Here is a 21,738-nt window from a genome sequence, read left to right as displayed (position 1 = left end):
GCCCCACACCCATAACCCCAGGAACAGGCTGGCAAAGGCCAGCCCTCTCCCTTTGTTCCCTATGCTGGGAACTTCTAAACTCTCTTTCCCTGGGCAATTCTGCACAGCCCAGGGGTGCCACAATGGTGGGCACACTTCTGAGTGCCAGCTGGTCCCTGTGAAAGAGCACCTGAACCACAGACACCCTCCCTCAAATTCCCCCACCACCTACAGAGATGGCTGGCCAGCCAGCCCCATTGTTCCCTATGATGGGAACCAACTGCACAACAAAGAATAAAACAAGAACAACACAAAATAAAGTTTTTAAAAAATTATTTTCTCCCTTCCAAAGTACAAGTAGGCAAAGCATTATGACACATTACACCAGCAGTCCCCCACACAGAAAAATTAAAACAAAACTCACTTAACATCAGAGAATCACAAAACACGATTCCTGTCAAAAACACTTTATTTCTTGAACAGCTTTAGGTTACACAGCAGGGGGGAACACCAAAGGGCATGGCAGCACTATCTTACACAAAAATAACACAACTCACTTAACATCAGAGAATCACAAAAGCACAATTCCTGGCAAAAACACTTTATTTCTTGAACAGCTTTAGGCTACACAGCAGGGGGGGAACACCAAAGGGCATGGAAGCAGTATCTTACACAAAAATAACACAACTCACTTCACATTAAAGAATCACCCCAAAAAATTGCTGTCAAAAGCACTTTATTTCTGTAACTGCTTTAGGTTACACAGTAGGAAGGCACCACAGAGCAGGAAAGCAGTGTACTACACAAAAATAACACAACTCACTTCACATCAGAGAATCACACAAACACAATTGCTGTCAAAAACGGTGAAGTGGGTTGTATCATTTTTTGTAGTACATTGCTATCATGCCCTGTTGTGCCCTCCTACTGTGTAACCTAAAGCTGTTCAAGGAATAAAGTGTTTTTGCCAGGAATTGTGTTTTTGTGATTCTCTGATGTTAAGTGAGTTGTGTTATTTTTGTGTAAGATAGTGCTGCCATGCCCTTTGGTGTTCCCCCCTGCTGTGTAACCTAAAGCTGTTCAAGAAATAAAGTGTTTTTGCCAGGAATTGTGCTTTTGTGATTCTCTGATGTTAAGTGAGTTGTGTTATTTTTGTGTAAGATAGTGCTGCCATGCCCTTTGGTGTTCCCCCCTGCTGTGTAACCTAAAGCTGTTCAAGAAATAAAGTGTTTTTGACAGGAATCATGCTTTGTGATTCTCTGATGTTAAGTGAGTTGTGTTATTTTTCTGTGTGGGGGACTGCTGGTGTAATGTGTCATAATGCTTTGCCTACTTGTACTTTGGAAGGGAGAAAATAATTTTTTAAAAACTTTATTTTGTGTTGTTCTTGTTTTATTCTTTGTTGTGCAGTTGGTTCCCATCATAGGGAACAATGGGGCTGGCTGGCCAGCCATCTCTGTAGGTGGTGGGGGAATTTGAGGGAGGGTGTCTGTGGTTCAGGTGCTCTTTCACAGGGACCAGCTGGCACTCAGAAGTGTGCCCACCATTGTGGCACCCCTGGGCTGTGCAGAATTGCCCAGGGAAAGAGAGTTTAGAAGTTCCCAGCATAGGGAACAAAGGGAGAGGGCTGGCCTTTGCCAGCCTGTTCCTGGGGTTATGGGTGTGGGGCAGGTGGGGGTGGATTTGGGTCTGTGAGGGGCTAATGTGGGGATTTGGGTCTGTGTGTGGCAGCTGGGGGGGAATTGGGTTTGTGTGGGGCTGTAAGGGGTGGACTTTAGGGGCTGAGAGGACCTACTTGGGGAGGCCATGAAATGCCCCCCCCAAGTAGGAGCAGTCTGAGCCTTGGTGGGGGGTGGGAGGAAGGGTGAGAGAAGGGCCCCAGAGGGCTGGGGGGCATTTTGCATGCAAAATGCCACCCCTGGCAAGACAAGCCTTCCCCAGCTGTCAGTGGTAGAGAAAAGAGCACCTACTTGGGGAGGCCATGAAATGGCCCCCCCAAGTGGGAGCAGTCTGAGCCTGGGTGGGGGGTGGGGGGAAGGGTGGGAGAAGGGCCCCTGAGGGCTTGGGGGCATTTTGCATGCAAAATGCCACCCCTGGCAACACAAGCCTCCCCCAGCTGTCAGTGGTAGAGATTAGAGCACCTACTTGGGGAGGCCATGAAATGGCCCCCCCAAGTGGGAGCAGGCTGAGCCTTGGTGGGGGGTGGGAGGAGGGGTGGGAGAAGGGCCCCTGAGGGTGAGGGGGCATTTTGCATGCAAAATGCCACCCCTGGCAAAGGAAGCCTGCTTCTTCATTTTTTCCCCATAGGAAATAATGAAGAAGATTAGCAGCAGCATGCTAACAATATGCTGCTCCTTCGCTTTCTTATGGGAGGATGGGGGGACCTGCTTTGGGGGGCCATAACATGGCCCCCCAAAGTCCAATCTGTCTGAAACTTGGGTGGTTGTTAGAGAAGGGTTAGAGGAAGGTCCCCACCAATTTTGGGCTTATTCGGTGGGAAAATGCCTCCCCCAGACGTCCGGGAAGACGGAGGCATTTTCCCATTGAAAAGCCGAAAGAAAGCCGAAAGAATCCCGAAACGTTTCGGCTTTTTTCTTTCGGCTACCCGAAACGTTTCGGCATTCCCCGAAACGTTTCGGCATTCCCCGAAAGAAGCCGAAACACTTTTATTTCGGCATTCTTTCGGCATTCTGAATGCCGAAACGCACATCCCTACTCCTGACTACTGAAAACAGTTATCCAGCTGTGTGAATCATAATCATTTACTACAACTTGAAAAAGTTGAATACATGCATTGCCAACACAAATCATGTGCACAGATTATTATAGACAACAGTGTTTGTTTTAGTCTATCTTCTTTCCCATCGCATTTTTTAAAATTACCCCTCTTCTCTTCTGCACTCGGATTTCTCTGTGTATGTGGTTGTGCCTCCTGTGGCTGCTATTTTGTGGTTGTGTCAGAATTCCAAAGATGACCACAGGCTCAAAAGGGTTGGAGACTCCTGCTCTAGAAAATTCTGCTGTGCAAGCTTCACTGAAATAAATGAGAGGTTTTCTTGAGAGTACTTTGGGGTTCTGAACAAATCCCATATATTTCAAATATGCTTACATTTTTAATCAATTGTATCCAAAGGCCCTAGATTAGATTTGCCTCCAAAATAGGGGATGAATTTGGGGGTCCTGATCCAATAGTGTTAGGTAATTTTGGAAAAGTGTAAAATGTGAATCTTTCCTAACGGGAAAGGGTGCAGCACAGACAGAAGCAAGACTTAGCTTCTCAGCTACTAGTATCCTATTTCACTGTCCTGTTTGGAGCCTACAAAGACTCCCCCTTTCAGTGATTTTTAGGAGGAGGTTTCAGGTGGGTAGCCATACTGGTCTGCAGTAGAAGAGCAAGATTTGAATCCAGTAGCTCCTTAAAGACCAAGAAGATTTTTCAGGGGTATAAACTTTCAAGAGTCAAGTATCAGACAAAGAGCTGGACACTCGAAAGTTTATACTGTGAAAATCTTGTTGGTCTTTAATGTGCTACTGGAGTCCAATCTTGGCCTTTTAGGACAAGGGCAGTCAAAACGTATAAAAAATTTGCTCCACTGAACCAATGACACCAATTGTGCTTTTCACCATGTAGACAATGCAACATAATTAGTTTAAAACGGAGTGAAGGCTGGAGGCCTTCTTGTTTCTTCATAAATCTCCATAGCTAATGAGATTTCACTATGTGGTGACATCATGAATCTAAAACTTTGGGAGAGAAATGCCTCTGTCCTTATTCTGGAACATTTTATTAAAGAAGAGATAAAAGATTGTTCCTGGCAATTTGGGGGAAAGGATGGAAGAGGTGAGTTGTATGGGCTGTCAAACGTTTTTCAACCCCATCCCCAACCCTCCTATTTCTGCACAGTTTATCTCATATCCTGATGTAATTATGCAGAGAGTTTCTCCATTCTTCCTACACATCTTTGTTCCCTGCTGGCAGGATTGGAAAAATGTACATTGTGGTGATGTTAGGATATGGACACACATCTGCAGTTTTAAGCAGCAGCTCTTTGTTCTATGTCAAATTTAATCCCACCCTTAGTCCTTCTGACTGCATTTAGATAGTGGGCTATAGAATGATAATAAATGAAAATAATGTGTATTAGTAACTAGATCCCATTTTTATCTTTGTTCTGCACTGCCACAGAAAAAAATGCTATAAATCATCTTTTGCTATATATAATTAACTTCCTCTTCTTTCCCTGTCTGGTTTTACTTCTTACCAATGTTACTTTTTAGATTTTATTTTTAAGGTCACTATTAGATTCCAGTTGAGCAGCTGGTGCCTATACTGAAGCATCTTTTAGTAATAAAATTACACTTTTTTAAATCTGAAAAGACAAGTGTCTTTTATTTTAAAAAATAATACTTTCTCCTTAATCCTCTTGTTTTGGTGGTTTGAACCTTTTGCATTAGAGAAAGAGAAGAAATGAAATGAATTTATCTCTGCCATTTTGGTAAACTGAATGGATTCCACTAGTATATTCATCAGTTTTAAGAAATATAGTCAGAGGACCATAATTATATTTATGAGTAGAGATGGGCACGAATCGAATTATGACCCAAAAAAATGCATGAACTGGGCCAGTTCATGGTTCGCAAACCAGTGGTTCATGGAAGCACGTTTCCACGAACTTCCACGAACTGGTCTACTCGTTCATTTAGGTCGTATTAAAGGGGGAGTTTAAATGGCCATTTCCCCAGGGAAATGGCCATATAAACTTTTCCCGCCACTTGCAAGCGGCAGGGCCCTTTATACAAACCCCAAACCCCAACCACCACCACCACCCCCCTCAGCCCCAACCCCAGCCCCGCACTTAACTTGCCCACCTGCCCTGCGGGCCTGCGGCATCCTCCCCCTCCTCCCGTGAGGGGCAGGAAGGCCATTTTTGGCCTCCTCCGCGACTCTGCAGGCCTGCACAACAGCAGAAGAGGCCAAAACCGAGCTCCCCACCCCCTGCAGGAGGAGGGGGAGGATGCCACGCACCTGCAGGGTGGCTAGGCAAGGTAAGTCTGGGACTGGGGTTGGGGGCTGGGGTTTGGGCCGTTTAAAGGGCCCTGCCACTTGCAAGCGGCTGGTCCCTTTAAACTATCATCTGGCAGGTGGTGGTGAGGATCCCCCCTCCCTGCCTGCCAACTGATAGTTTAAAAGGCCCTGCCCCTTGCAAGTCAGGAAAAGGCCCTTTAAACTGTCAAATGCCCCTTTCCCTGCCACTGCTAAGCAGCCAGAATGGGGCATTTAAACCCCACGAACCATGAACTGGTTCATGATCTTGCCCCAGTTCGTATCAGTTCGTGGTTCCTGGTTTGTGAAAACCCACGAACCACGAACCTCATGGTTCGGGTTTTTTGTAGTTCGTGCCTATCTCTATTTATGAGTCCTCAAAGATGACTCTACAGAAGTTGTCTGCAGTTGAGATAATCCTGTATATGCTATTTCAGGATAAAAACCTTTTTTATAATTTTCAGGATAACTGTTCTTCCAGATGGGAGCCTGAGAATCCTGAATGCCTCCAAACTGGATGAGGGAAGATATGTATGCCGAGGAGAAAACATATTTGGTTCTGCGGAAATAGTAGCTTCTGTGTTTATTAAAGGTAAGGCATAACAGGGTTTCTTTTGTTCTTCACACTGCTGGTTTTAAGGTAATGCCCTAGGGTTGCCAGGTCCAGGCTGGCAACCATAGTGCATTTGGGGACTGAAGCCTGGAGAGGGCGGGGTTTGTGGAGGGGAGGTGCCTCAGAATGGTATAATGCCACAGAGTCCACCTTCCAAAGCAGCCATTTTCTCCAGGGGAACTGATCTATGTCACCTGGAGATCAGTTGTAATTCCGGGAGATCTCCAGCCATTACCTGGAGGCTGGCCGCTCTACAAATTGTCTAGTGTTGGCCTACCCAGTCCGTAATCTTCTAAGCAGACTACCAGCCATATATGAATGGGGGGGGGGGGAGGTATCAAGTACCTGGAAAGTCACAATACATGACTAGGGGAGAGCCAGTGTTGTTCAATAGTTAGAGTGTCAGATGAGGTTTTGGGAGATCAGGTTCAAACTCACAATCTGCCATGAAAGTTTGCTGGCTGACCTTGGGCAAGCCTCATTCACTTAGTCTAACTTACCCCTCTTGGTTATAGTTGTGAGTATGAAATGGAGGAAGGGAGAACAATGTTGCAATCTGGTTTTGGCTCCCATTTGGGAGAAAAGTGTGGTATAAATATCCAAATGAATAAATAGTGGTGGTCTGAGTTTGACTTTGTGGATCACAAAAGGTGATTGATAGTTGGTTGTTGTGGGTTTTCCGGGCTGTATTGCCGTGGTCTTGCCAAGACCACGGCAATACAGCCCAGAAAACCCACAACAACCATCGTTCTCCGGCCGTGAAAGCCTTCGACAATACATCGTGATTGATAGTGTTTCTCAGAGCCTATCTTCACTTCAGGACAATCCTTTCCCCTCCCACCAGTACAGTTTCCTTTTTAAGATTACATGGCCAAATTGTACCATAAAGGAAATTTAGCCCTAGTTTCCATTGGCATACCTACAAAAAGTAACCCCTGAAAGTGATCAGATAAAACTGATGACTTCCTGCTGAAAAAGTAGCATGTGAATCAACATGTAGCTTACCTTCTCTGTTCTAAATCCAGAGAAAGTTAGTTTCTTGCAATTCCCACTAATTTCGATAGAATTTAAGAGTATCAGACTGGGGATAGGAAGACCCCAGTTCCAGTCCCCACTCTACCATGCTGGGTTACCTTGGGCCAGTCACTCACTTTCATCCTGACCCACCTCTCAAGATTTTTATGAGGGCATTATGGGATAGGGAAGAATGGTGAGCTCCTTGGAGGAAGGGATGGATAAAAATTTGCTAAATAATATAAGCCAATGCATCCTTAATTGTTTCTTCTTTGTGTAAAAACTACTCCATTATAATTTTTTTGCTCATTAATACCTCACCTTTCTCCTCAGTGGAGACCCAAGGGGGCTTTCAGAAGAGCCCCCACTCTCCTGGCTTTCCTCAACTGATGCAAAGCCAAATTAATAAAAAAAGGTGTTTTTACGCAGATAGGAGGGCTGTATTGTAGGGAGCGGGTCTCAAATGCTTCACTAATGAGTTAGGGACCATAGACTTCACCACTATGTCACCTTACCTACTATCTGTTGCTTTAAATACGAGCTCCTATGAACTACCTGTGCTTTATGTTGTCTAATATCAGTCCTAAAATTGCTTATGTTCTGTTTCAGCATTTCTTAAATTCTGTATTGGATTCTTGATAATGCTATCCATGTCTTTGTAAACTTGTATTTATTTACCCATGGCATTGTTTATAGAAATGTCCTTGAAATTAACTGTACTAAGCTCACACTGTTTAATCCACGTTGAGTCTCAGTGAGAAAGGTGAACTATAAATAAATAAATAAATAAATAAATAAATAAATAAATAAATAAATTCTCCCCCCCCCCTCACAACAATCTGGTTAGGCTGAAAATATGTCACTGGGATAAGGTCACCCAGTGAGCTTCCATGGCAGAGTGGGAATCGAACTTGGGTCACCTAGATCCTAGTCAGTCACTCTAGCCACCACACTACACTGGTTTATCTATCAAGCCACTGACTCTGTTTCTCTCTCCAGTGCCTACCCGGATAGACCTGTCTCCAAAGAAGACCGAGCTAACAGTCGGAGAAAGCATTGTCCTTAGTTGCAAGGCCTTTCACGACCCCACGTTAGATGTCATTTTCCACTGGACATTGAATGGTCAGCCCATCGATTTTGAGAAGGAAGGTGGACACTTTGAAAGCATCCTGGTGGTGAGCAACGCACTCTCTGACAATCTAATTAAAAAAACTGTTTTACTAGAGAAGTAGTAAAAGTTCAAACATAACTGGAAGAGAAGTAATTACATTCAGGAGAGAAAAAAGAAATATTAGCTCAGAGAAATTAAATACATCTCATTTTGGTTAATTGAAGCAGGGGAGTATTTGCACAGCCAGTAAGAATATAGCTATAAATCTTATAGGAATAGATATTGTTTGACATTCATTAGTTATTATTCTTTCTATCATGGCATCATCAGGGGAGATGCTATGGCTCAGTGGCAGAACACCTGCTTTGTATACAGAAGGTCCCAGGTTCAATCGCCAGTGTCACCAGTTGAAAGAACCAGGTAGGAGATGAAATGAATGACCTCCACCTGAGACCCTGGAAAGCCACTGCCTGTCAGAGAGGACAGACAATACTGACCTTGGTAGACCCGCGGTCTGATTCATTATAAGGTAGCTTCACATTCTGCAGTGCACTTTACAAAGTTCAATGAAAACAGGTCTGTGCAAACTAGAATCCAGCTTGAGGAAAGCAACAAAGGGAGGAGAGGGAGGTTGTAGTTGGGTCAGGGTTGTCAGGTCCTCCTAGCCCCCTGGGGGGACATGTGGAACCTGGCTTCTATCTTGTGCTTTTACCTTTTGCGGGCACACACAGCGCACAAGCACTCCTGGCTTGTGTGATGACATTACTTCCGGGAAGTGACATCATCAGACAGGTCACATGCTGCCCTGGGAGCACTCCTGCGTTCCCCAGGGGGATGAATCGGGCCGCTGTGGATGTCTGAATTAGGTCTGAATTGGGGCGCTGGGGCATGCAGGAGCATGTTGCACTGCCCGTGGGCATGCCCCAGGAGGCATGTTGCCCCCTGCCGGCCAGGTAAGTGGGGGTGGGAGTGGAGGGTGGGAGCAGGGGATCCCCTGCCCCTGGTATCCCTAAGTTGGATGAAAGGGGGTTGATTTGATTGTGGTAAGTGCGTGTCTGGTCAGGAATAGTTTGAGGCCCTGTCTCAGCTGTGTCTTGTTATCCTCCCTGACTGTTTACCCTGTTGGTTCTTCAACACCAATAGGAGTGAGGGTCCCATTCCTGCTCCACACAGGGCCACGTATACTATTTTAAGTAATGGATGTGGAGAAAATGGATGGCCCGAAACCTTCCAGTTTGCTGATGTAGTTGAAGGAAGTGAGAATGGTGTCATCGCACTGATATTCTCGGAAGTCAGGGCCAGGCAGAGGGAGACAAGGCTGGCATCATTTGAGGTAGCAGGCAGAGAAGTTAGAAGGACAACGTCTGTAGGCAAGGATGCATCAGGATGTTGATCACATTTCTGATATGGTTGAGCCTACATCTCTAAACTTGTCAGGTTTATTTCAGACGCTGTGGAGAAATGAACCCTTTATTTTCCCAGTTTCTTATGCCGCATTTTTCCTGATAAAAATAAGATGTTTTGCAACGTTCTTTTTGCAATTGTATTGAACAGTGTCAAAATGGTGCGTGCAGAAAAAGATTGCATAAATGGCATTTAAATGAATGCGAGGTGGCAGTCCTGGGAGGGTCAAACAGTGGCCCTGCGGCCCCATTAGATTATGTCCTTTGTGACCCAAGTCCTTTTAAATCTATTCCTTTTTGGATCAGTTACAGTTTCTCTGATGGGTCTTTGGAGCCCACCTACTCTTTCTTTTCTTTTTTCTCTCTGGGCTAACAGTTTCTCTGACTTCTTTGTACTCCTTTCTTTCTCATTCCTTTTTTATCCATCTTTCTTGGGAATTATTTTAATACTTTTTATTAATTTACTTGCCTACTTCTTGCTGTTGATTCACTTTCTATTGTATGTGTGTATGTACTTTTTGGCCACTTTTAGCAGCTTTGTATACTTTGGTCTGTGTGTGTATGTTTTGCATCACTTTCAAAGTGTCCATTATCAGAAGCTACTGATTGCATCTACTCCCCCCTCCCCTCTCCACCTATATATCTGACCAGTTTCTTCTTACCCTCCATGCATCTGAAGAAGAGAACTGTCATTCTCGAAAGCTTATGCTACAGTAAAGTTGGTTAGTCTTAAAGGTGCTACTGGACTCTTTTCTATTTTTGCTACTACAGACTAACACGGCTAACTCCTCTGGATCAAAGTGTCCGATGCCATCATTTCCTATCCAGCACCTGTAATGCTAAACTTTCCTTCTCAATGTGCACCAACAAATTTGGGTTAGCCTCATCAAGCAAAGTAGAGAAAGACCTCCCAGTTATCATTGTTTCGGGACAGGTTATATGATCTTATTATGTGTTCACATTTAAACACATAAAGAGAAATCATACCGACATTATCTAATAGCAATCACGGTTTATTTGTTCTGTATATGGTGGAATCTACCTATTCTAGCTTATGGGATGCATGCAGGTCAACATTCCTCTTTGCTTATATTTTTTCTGGCAGTATTTTTATTAATCTTTGCTTTAGTGACTGTTCCTTTGATGTTATTTTGATCAAGCCTTGTCTTAGATCTTACAAGCTGAGAATGGCGTTTACAGCTGACTAGTGAATGGAAAATCATATTCCTGACTATTCTTCTTGTTGCTCAGTGTTTGTTGTAGTGTGGGTTTTGATTATTGCATTTGTTCTCTTTCCTGTATATGTCTGCCTTGAGACAGTAAAAATGTTTCTACTAGAAGCTCGTAATTTGTCCTTTTGGAGTTGGTCAGGTGATGTTAATTTCCCACAATAATGAATTCTAATTTAGAAGTAGTGTTCTCCCCTGATAACCAGGGACATCTCTTTCCACAGGACCTAAGATTGCCAGCTCCAGATTGGTAAATTCCTGGAGATTTGGGTGGGGGGGTACAGCCTGAGGAGGAAATGGTTTGGGGAAGGGAGGGACCTCAGGACGGTATAATTCCATAGACTCCACCTTCCAAAACAGCCATTTTCTCCAGGGGAACTGATCTCTATGGCCTGGAGATTGGTTATAATTCTGGGAAATTTCAAGCCCCCACCAGCTGGCAACCCTAACAGGACCCCAGTATACATTTCAAACCCCCACCAGCTGGCAACCCTAACAGGACCCCAGTATACATAGGAAAAAATACCGGAATAGATGTACACCTAGAGTTTTTGTTTTGGTTTGCAATTTGGCCATGCTTAGAGGGACACCTCTAGAAGCCAGGGGACAAACTGGGGTAGCCATTTGGGTAACAGTGCTGGCTATGGTAGCCTGGTTTTGTGTAATCTCCTTTTTTAAATTCCGTATCTCTGGCAGGCGAGTGAGAAAATGCCTGGATTATTGTATGTTTTCCAGTTTATCTGTAAGTAAAGACACTCCTCTGAGGAACAAGTTAAACCTAGACTCAGAGAGACTTGCCTGAAATGGAGAGGCCAATGATTACTGTAATTGCTCCCAGTTTCCAGTGAGGAAGGAAGAGTAGGCATTAGCCCCAACTGAACCTCTAGGGAAGACTAAGAACTTTACAGTGGCATTTAAATGGTATATGAATGCCATGAAAATGGTATAAAAGAAACTTATCAATCCTCAATTACAGCAACAAAACTAAGGCAAATAAAAAAGTGATGAGAATAACAATATACATAATCCAAGAGAATCTCACATGGGCATTCTGCCTCATTCTTGCTTTTGAGATTGTGGCTGTCTGTTCCTGATCTGTATGAAACTTTGGATTTAAATAGAGTTGAAAACCGCTATGCCACAGCCCCTCTCCACCTTTTGACTTCCCAATTAATGTTGTTGTCTTGCTGAACCTGTTCTGGAAAAGCTGCAAGTTGACTGGAGAAACTCTGTGGGCAGTAAGGCCCCTTAATTAAACTGAGTCACTTCTACAAAAACAGCATGACTTGTCACAAACTGCCATACTAATTACGTGGAGGCTGTTGTGGGCAGTAGTGATAGCCTGTTCAAATCTGCTTTTGGAAAGTCATAGGCAAGTTTACTACACAGAGTATCTTTTAATTAGAAGATTACTGATAAATAAATCATGTGAAACATCCCAGCAGTGCAGAAATGCTTTCCCAGTGGTAGAGAAAGAGAAAAATGGCCATTATCCCATCTTTCCATTATCACTGCCCCTGCTCCCAGTGGCTTCCAGTTTTTTAAAAGAAAGAAAAAGACTTCAACGAACACAGCACTCACAACTATATTTTCCTATTGTATTATTTAATACTGCAGACATATGCTCTGATGTGCGCACAGAGATCCTCTGTCAAGGATGATTTGCACGTGCATACCTTTGCACACCCCAGTGACTGGGAAGCTGTAAGAACTCCATCCGTACGTGACTGTATGCAAGGGGGTTTGAGTGGGACCGTAGATCCATGGAAGAGCATGTGTTTCGCATGTAGAAAGTACCAGATTCAATGTATTGTCGAAGGCTTTCACGGCCGGAGAACGATGGCTGTTGTGGGTTTTCCGGGCTGTATTGCCATGGTCTTGGCATTGTAGTTCCTGACGTTTCGCCAGCAGCTGTGGCTGGCATCTTCAGAGGTGTAGCACCAAAAGACAGAGATCTGTCAGTGTCACACTGAGAGATCTCTGTCTTTTGGTGCTACACCTTTGAAGATGCCAGCCACAGCTGCTGGCGAAACGTCAGGAACTACAATGCCAAGACCACGGCAATACAGCCCGGAAAACCCACAACAACTACCAGATTCAATCTCTGGCATTCCAAGCTAAACGATTTTAGATAGTAAAGATACGAAAAGCTTGAAACCCTAGAGAGATGCTAGCTATCACTGAAGATGATATAGGGAAGATGGATGGACCAACGGCCTGACTCAGCATCTTGGGTTCTGCTTTCCAGCTATAATTTAATGTACTGTGGAACTGCAAACACACAGTTATTATCCAAAGTTAAATACTTCTGGTGTGTTTTTTTAATTATGTGCAGCTATTTTTATATTATATTATATATACATATAATTTCTGTCCTGCTATTTGGGCTTCCTAGATGAAGTCCAGAAATGTGTTTTGAAGCTTTTCAGAGCAAAAATTATGCTTACGGGTTTTTGCATCACTTTCCATTGTTACCTTACTGAATGATTCGGTATTCTATGACATTTTTCCCCGTCTGAAACCCCATTCCACATAGCGCTGTCGAGAGGTTGTTGTGAAAATGATTGCTGTGTGAAGGTTCTTAAAAATCTGTATTGCTTAAGCATCAAAAGCCATGGGGATTGGTCATGGAATTATATTACAATTTAATCCTGTTTAATGATATTAATAAAAGCTACTCCTCTAGCTCCCGTAAATGAGTAGGCGGGCATTCAAAGAATCAAAGTGGGAAAATAATGGGAAGTGAAATTATGTTTAAATAAATGTAATGAAACAAGATAACCTTTACCACCACCATCTATTACATGCTTGATATCAATACTTTCCCCCATTACTGTGCAGAACAGAGCTACAGTTCAGTGTTTTGGTGACCATAAGTCACAGTGAAGGATTTTACTTGGGGTATATTGCCTTCTGTAGAATTCTGTTGTATGGCTTGTTTGGCAGTGTAGTGATAAGTACACTGTAGTGAGTACACTTAAGTATTCATGAATCGTACTTTGTGAATCTCTTAAAAGATAAAGAAAAATATAAGAATTTAGCCCTATCATTTCCCCTGTAATCAACATGCTGACTGGGAAGGAAGAAGAAAGAAACTGACCGTAGTATACGAATATAAGAACAGAAGTTGTTCCCTTCAAGATTAAACCAGGGGGCTATCTAGTCCAGCATCCATGTTACAAAATGGCTAACCAATCAACTTAGAGGGCCAACAAATAGGGACAGAGGCAAACACTTGGCCTAGCATTGCCTCCTAATTCTGGTATTCAGGAGTTTACTGCCTCTAAAAGTAGAGGTTTTATTTCTTAACCATGACTCGTATTCATTAGTGGACCTATTCTCCATGAATTGTTTAATCCCTCTATAAGAAAATAAATAGCTCACGATCTTAAAATAAATGGAAATTGCAATCCATATCTGGATGAGGAAGTTCCCTCTAATCATTAGAGGACATCTCCTCCATGGGTCTGTCTAATTCTCGTAAAATCATCCACGCTCCTGGCCACTACTACATCTTCTGGTATTGAATTCCATAATTTAGTTACTTCTTGAGTTCAGAAGAACTTCCTTTTGTTTCATACTGAACCTATTAACCAACAACGAGCTTGGGTCCTTGCACTTCTTTGATAGTGTAAAGGAGGGTGGCCAGAGGGCAGCATCATAGCTAGGTCTTCCTCTCAGCTCCCTAACATTTATCTATAACCTAGTAAGTACAGAGGACCTGAACAACACAATCGTGGGTTACTTCCTACTTTTTGGAATGTTCTAGTTTGTGGACTGACACTCTGTTGTGCTACCTATCATCAACAGTAACAGATATGACAGTGCCCTAATTAAATTGATGTGGCATTTTACGTAAATTATCTTTACAGTTGGTTCAATACTCCCAATTAGAGATGGGCACGAAATGAACCACGGAACAAAATTCCAGACAGAACGGCTGGTTTGTAGTCAAAGAAACACGCTTTCCGTGGGGGCACGTTTTTACAAAACAAATGACTTTTTCCCACCGTTCCATTGCCGGTTCGGGAAGACAGACACTTTGGTGCCATTCAATCCATCGCTGAGGCAACGGCGGCAGTCTTTTGGTTGTCCCCAATCTGAGGCCTCCACGCTTGATTGGCAGCTGTCCCTGCCAACTAGAGAGCTCCCATTCTGGCCCATTCAGCCAGGAAAAGGAGGGGAGGGTTAGAATCTATAAGGCAACTGAGGAGATGGGCCTTCAGTAGCCATGGTAACACCAATCTGTTCCTCCAAAACCATGTTAGGCAGGTCTTTCTGCCAAACAAAGTGCTCCTGTGTTGCTCAATTTGGGCTTTTTACATAAAAAGGGAAAGCTCTATGCCTTGTGGTTTCAGTTTCTCCTGAGAGGTTGAGGGAGAGGAGGGCTTGCTGGAACTTGGCTTTATTGCTGTTGGGAGGGATCTTTGGCCTGCACTTCTTGCTGCTGGAAAAGGGTCTGAAAAGCTTCCTTTTTTTCCTCTTGCCTTTCCTTACTGGGGACTGGGGAGGAGTTTGGGAAAGGGTGCTTTCAGGGCCTGTGCCAGGGTTTCTGGCTCCTGAGGCAAGATACATACTTTGCCCCTTCCCCCTCACCCCACTAACCAGTTTTAAAAAACAGAAGAAATGTGGGGAAAATGAAAAGCACAAAACTTGAAACAGTTTATATTTTTAATTTAATTTTTAATTCTTAATTTAAATTTTAAATTTTATTTTTAAATAAGTGCGAAAATAAATAACAATCTTTGTTTTTCTTATTGTGAGCCAAAAATCTATTTTATGAGCAGAAACAGTGACTCGTATTAAAGTTCTGAGCACACCTACTTTTGTGTGTGTGTAAAAAAGTTCCTTTCTCTCTTTCTTCCCACCTCTCTCTGAACCCAGAGACTCTTGGCAGTAGAAGGAGGGTTTCTCTGACAGGGCCCACTTGATCACCTTTTTCAGAGATCTCTTTTGGGAACTACCCTCCATGCTCATCCCCCCCCCTTGAGTTTGAAGTGAATGGCAGCTGACAGCTCAGCATGTGGTGTATAAATATTGAAATAAACTGTTAGAAGAGAGAGGGAAGGTGGGGTGATATATGGAAACTAGGGGATGAGAGAATAGAGGTGAAAAGGGGGGGCGAGTGCGGGGCACTGCTCTGCTGGATTGAAGGGGGAGCAGCATTGAGACTGGAGAATAGCAAGGGGGAGGGAGAACCAAAGGGAGAAGGGGGGAGGAAAGTAATGGAATTTAAAACAACAACTTTAAAACCAGCAACAGTGCTTTGCTTCTACCTGTCGCACAGGGACTGAAAGAGAATTGTGTGTGTGTCACCTCACTTCCTCCTTCCTCTGAGGCAGTGCACACACAGCCAGCCACTCTTTCCACCAAAAGGAGCCCCCCCCCCCCCAAAAAAAAGCCTGAGGAAAGGTGAGAAGGAGAATTGATGCCATCTGGGGAGGGGGAAAGGAATGTTCTAAAAGGAATGACAGGATTGCCCATTGGAAATAATGGGAGTGGCTTGAAGGCCCTTTGAAGAAAATGGGAGCCAGGAATGCCAATTTACTTGCATGGGCTCCATTGAAATGCATTACAACACAAAAAAAGAGCAAGAGTCCAGTAGGGAAGAAGTGAGCTGCGGCTCATGAAAGCTCATACCCTACCACAAATTTTGTTAGTCTTATAGGTGCTACTGGACTCTTGCTTTTTTCTACCACTACAGACAAACACAGCTACCCATCTTGATCTATCAACACAGGCCCCATAGTGGAATGACAGTCCCTGGGAGAGGAATCAGTGGTCTGAGACTGGAATGGCAGTGGGTGTGAAATGACAGAAGGTGTCATTCCAGTCCCAGAGCCCTGACCCTATTCCCAGGAGCAGTCGTTCCACTCTTCGGCCTGTCATTCCAGTCCCTGGGCACATGATCTGTTCCTAGGGGCTGTCATTCCACTCTGGGGCTGACATTCCAGTCCAAGAACACTTCTGCTACTCCCAGGGGCTGTCATTCCATTGTGGTGCCTGTAATTCCACTTCAAGGATGCTTCTACCACTACCAGGGGGGCTGCCATTCCACTGTGCAACCTGTCATTCCTTCCCAGAGCACAGATTCTGCTCTGAGGGGCTGTCATTGCACTCTGGGAGTTGTCATTCCAGTCCCAGAACACTTCTGCTCCTCCTAGGGTCTGTCATTCCAGTCTGGTGCCTGTCATTCCAGTCCCAGACTGCTTCTTCTACTCCCAGGGGCTGTCATTGAACTGCACTCGGGGGGCTGTCCTTCCAGTCCCAGAGCACTGAGCCTATTCCATGGACTGTCACTCCACTCTGAAACCTGTCCTTCTGATCCCAGAGCACAAACTCTATAACTAGGGACCGTCATTGCACTCTGGGGGCTGTCATTCCACTTACAGAGTATTCTATCTGAAATCCATTCCACATTTTCTTTGCAACTTTTTTTGTGTTGTGATGCATTTCAATGGAGCACAGGCAAGTAAATTGGCATCCCTGGCTCCCATTATCTACAATGGGCCTTCAAGCCTCTCCTATTATTTCCAATGGGCAATCCTCCTGTCATTCCTTTTAGTACATGGTGAGGGTGGGGGAGGGAAGCAAGAAGAAAAGGAGGGAGCAAGGAGGAGAAAAGGTCAGGTGGGAGCTCGCTGCTCCCCAGCCAGCTAGAGTGTCTCTTGCTTGCTCCAGTGCAGAAGCTTCGCCCAAGGCTTAAATTGAGAGCGGGGGGAGGAGGGGAAAATGGGCAGAGAGAGAAATGTCCCCGCTAACGGGGCTGAATTTGAAGCTCTGCTTTGGACAGTTCACTGCCCTCGTGCCTGGTAAGAGGGCTGGAGAGGCAGGCAGGCGCCACCTTCTATCATCTTCCTCCTCTCCTCAGGTACTGGCTGAGCGGAAAGGCAGGGCTGCCCTTCTGCGCTCCAGAAGAAATACTCTGTGCCAAAAGAGGAGAATTCCTGCGCTAGCGCACGGGAGTGCACAGGGAACGCTGGTCGTCGGGGGCCGGCACAGTGCCTCCTTCAGAGTTCAGCACTCAAGGCAGCTGCTGGTACCACCTCAATGGATGCGCCGGGCCTGGGTGCTTTTTTCCTCTCCCCACCCCCAAGCCTAGTCTTAGGCCTTTGAGTAGAACTGGGGTCTTGTTTGACTAAGTGAGTTTTATTTGCTTTTCTTTTTCTCCTTCTCTGCTTTTTGGAGGGCCTGTCTTCTGGTTTGGTTTCTGGAGGTTTGTGCCCCCCCCCCGGGAGCTTCGCTTTTATTTGCTTGGATGGTGGCTGGATGAGAGTCTGCTGAAAACTCCCTGCGAGTTTAGGCTCTCTGAGCATGAAGGGGCCCGTTCTGGGCTCCCTCGAACCTTGAACCATGAACCGGTTCACAAACTGGCTCAAGTTCAGCAAAGATCATGGTTCATGTTCCGTGAAACTGAACAAACAACAAACCACGTGGTTCAGTTTTTCCCCGGTTCATGCCCATGTCTACTCCCAATGTGTATCATGTTGGGTTATCTGGTGCTATGTTACCCTGTCAAACTGTTCCTTTGGACCTCATCACAGCCTGTTTAGGATGTTACTACCTGAATAACTTCCACCTTCTGTCTAGCACAGTCCAGAAAAACCTTTAGCAATTGATTCTGCCCATTTCTGTGTCCGAGTTTATTCTGTCAAACCCACACTACTCTGGAGATAATTAAAAACTAGCTGGAGAGGAGTTGGATTGGGACCACCACACTGAGGAAGTGATTATTAAGCATCTCCCTAATCATTTACATTACAGAACCCCCCCCCCAACTCTAATAATTTAACTGGGACTTTTTTTTTTTACCTACCACCATTAATTGTAGATCAATGAGGTGAAAAGAGACAGGTTAATCTTACCTGGATTTCAGTAAAGCTTTTGATAAAATTCCTCATGATATTCTGATGAGTAATTTTTTTTTATATATATAATTTTTTATTTTCAATATCTAACATACAACTACTACATACATACATACCCTACAAAACAGTAACTACAAAAGACTACAATAGCACAAGGGATAGGAAAGAGGAGAGAAAAAAGAGAGAGGGAGGGAGGGGTGGAAAAAAGGGGAAGGTACCCTACAAACACTAAACACTAAACACTACATTTCTGTTTTCCCTTCATACTGCCATTATTCAAAAGTTAAAGCTTTATATTATATTGATGGAGTGGTTGACCTTACTAAATGCAAATTACAATTTAATTTCAAGTTAAATTTTTCTTCCCCTCCTGGGTCCCGGACGGAGTTCTCTCTGCGCAACTGCAGCCACAGTGCTCGTTTCCTCCCCCTCCCCCTCAGACTTCTCCTTTTCGTCTTGCTTGGTGCACTGGAATTCTGGGTTCCTGTCCTCAAAATCCCTTAGTTGATCTTCTGATAATATCTTAAAGGCTTGATCTTTATGGGTGAACCAGATTCCTTCCGGAAATAACCATTTGTACTTTATTCCACGTTCTCTCAGAAGAGCTGCGAACTTTTTATACTTAAAACGTCTTTTCCGGACTAGAAATGGGACGTCTTTCAATATCTTAATTTTGTTGCCCAAGAAGTCCAAATCCGCATTGTATGAATTGTATAGGATAGTGTCCCGGATCCTCTTAGATGAAAAATCGATGATGATCTCGCGCGGCAACTGACGCTTCATTGCATACTTTGAAGTAGCCCGACGGGCTTCCAAAATGGCGCTTTTAACTTCTTCTTTAGTTGCCCTCGTGGGTGTCGCCAATATTTCCGAGACAAGACCCCGTAAGTCCTCGTTTTCCTCCTCTTTCACATTCTGGAGGCGCAAAATTGTCTGTGTTCGTTCCACTTGTAGCCCGATCAACTGATTCTCCACCAGTTTAAGCTCTTTATTCATAGCCTTCACGAGTGACGCACTTTCCCGAGCAGACTTCTCTGCCCCCCCGCTGCTTCCTTGATGGTTTTCACTTCGCTCTCAATTAAGCCCACCCTTTGATCTGTTTCATTCAGCTTGTCAACAAAGGGTTTTATAGCTTCACCAACCGCCCTCCGTACAATTTCCTCCAGCGATTCTCCCTTTAAGGCAGCCGAAACTGACTTGCCAAGGGCAGGACTTTGTTTTTTTGTTGCCATTCTGGGGGGGGGGGGCGCCAACCAAATTTTGAGACTCAGCAAAGGGGAAGAGTGAGCCTTCTTAGCTTCAGATCTCACCTCTCCTTCACGTACGCTTGTAATAACAGAAGGAATTTGCTTACTTGTAGGCTCTCGCCTAGTTCTGCTCTTTGCCGTTTCTCATGGCCCGGCAGCACTCGAGGCGCCGCGCACGTCCGCCGGCCTCCGTAGGGACAAACGGGCAATTAACCCCCCACATTGATTCCGGGGGGCTCTTCCCGCAGCGTCCCGGACCCAGCCTCCCTCACTGGGAGTTTTGGGGGCTAATCTTCGCAGATCAGCCGCCCGGACAGGGTGCTCGGCCGCTTCCTCTCGAGCCAGCGAAGAGGAGCGTCCGACATGGCGGAGAAAACAAAACCGAATCGATATTCTGATGAGTAAATTGATGGACTGTGGACTGGAGTCTAGGATGGCTAGATAACTGCACCCAAAGAGCAGGCTAGATAACTGCACCGAAAGAGTAATTGTCAATGGCATCACATCTGATAGGAGGGAGGTGTTCAGTGGAGTGCCCCAGGGCTTGGTTCTGATCCCAGAGCTTTTTAATATTTTTATAAATGAACTGGATGAGAGTGTAAAGGGATTACTCATTAAATTTGCAGATGACACCAAACTGGAAGGAGGGACAGAAGGAAAGTGGGCAGATTTGAATAAGATGTGATTTAACATGGATAAGTGCCAGATTCTCCACCTGGGTAACAAAAATGCAAAGCATGCATACTGGATAAGGGATACACTTCTGGGTTGCAGTGTGTGTGGGTAGTGATTGGACAGCTCCTGGATGATGCTTGTTGTTTAGATCCTTTCCAAACTGGTTTTAGGCCTGATTTGGTGACCAAAACAGCCTTGGCCACTTTAGCTAATGATGTACACTGGAAAAAGGACAGGAGTGCAACTCTATTGATTCTCCTCGACATCTCAACAATTTTCAGTACCATCAGTCATGGTATCCTTCTGGACCACCTTTCTGGATTGAGGTTGGGAGGCTCCTTTCTGCAGTGGTTCCAGTTCTACCTGGAGGTAGTTTTCAGAAGGTGGTGCTGGGGGACAGCTGCCCAGTACTTTAGCCCATGGCCTGTGGGTTCCGCAAGGTTGAATCTTGTCCCCTATGCTCTTTAACATCTGCATGAATCCTCTGGGTGAGGTCTTCAGGAGATTTGAGCTGGGTTGTCATCAATATGTAAATAACACTCAGCTCTAACTCACTCTTCTAGCTGATCCCAGCAAGGCTGTAGAAACCCTGAACCACTGCTTAGAGTCACTTTTGGAGTAGATGCAGTCTCATAAATTGAAGCTTAATTCTGACAAGCTGAATGTACTACGAGTGAGCAGAAGGTCTGACCAGGGATTTCAGGTGTCACTTGTTCCAGATGGGGCTGCATTCCCCTTGAAGGAACAGGTTTATAGTTGGGGGTGCTCTTGAACCCAGGCCTACTGCTGGATAAGCAGATGGCAGCTGTGCCCATGAGTGCCTTTTACCAGCTTCAGCTGGTTAGCCAGCTGTGAACTTTCCTGGGCAGAAAAGATCAGGCCACTATGGTGCATATCCTGGTTACACCTAAATTGGATTACTGTATGTGAGGCTGTCCTGGCAAAGTATTCAGAAACTTCAATTGGTGCAGAATGCTGCACCCAAGATGTTGACTAGACTAGGTCATAAGGACTGCATTTCTCCAGTCTTTGCCCATCTACATTGTCTTCCAGTTTGTTTCTGGGCCAAATTCAAAGGGCTGGTGGCTTGGGACCAACATTCCTGAAGGACTGCATACTCTCTTATGAACATAACCAATTGCTGTGGTCATCTTTGGAGGCTCTGCTATGGTTGGCCCCATTTTCTGTAATTAGGTGTGTCACAACCCAAGACAGGGCCTTCTTGGTCATGGCACCAAAAAAAGGAAGTTCCACTCTGTCCAGGGAGACTCATTTGTCCCCTTCTGTTACCATTTACTGCCACTAGGAGAAGACTTTTTTATTTCATTTGGTATTCCCTTAATGATCACTCCTTCATGCCCAATGCTTTTAATTGTTTTGAATATTTTAATTGTTATTTTTATGTCTGTATATGTTTTAACCTCTGGTTTAATGGTTTTAATAATGTGTTGCTTGGCCCTGGCAGCAGCAGGGAGTGGGCAGTGATTCTGGGTCTCCATCCTGGACTTATGCCCTGGACCCCAGAATCACTAAGATCATTCCTGTTTGTCTTGAT

At 44.7% G+C, this 21,738-nt stretch overlaps 1 protein-coding gene across 1 annotated transcript in view; it reads left to right on the top strand.

Moving 5' to 3' along the window:
- Positions 1 to 21,738, top strand: part of CNTN5 (contactin 5) — a 511,103-nt gene that overhangs the window by 394,021 nt on the left and 95,344 nt on the right. Inside the window, exons 12-13 of the mRNA XM_054973696.1 lie at positions 5,488 to 5,615; positions 7,650 to 7,825. Coding sequence (XP_054829671.1) covers positions 5,488 to 5,615; positions 7,650 to 7,825 — 304 coding nt within the window. The remainder of the gene's footprint in view (positions 1 to 5,487; positions 5,616 to 7,649; positions 7,826 to 21,738) is intronic.

Source organism: Eublepharis macularius, chromosome 3 (genome assembly GCF_028583425.1).
Source record: "Eublepharis macularius isolate TG4126 chromosome 3, MPM_Emac_v1.0, whole genome shotgun sequence".
NCBI classification, from domain to species: domain Eukaryota; kingdom Metazoa; phylum Chordata; class Lepidosauria; order Squamata; family Eublepharidae; genus Eublepharis; species Eublepharis macularius.
This window is presented reverse-complemented; position numbering and strand designations above follow the sequence as displayed.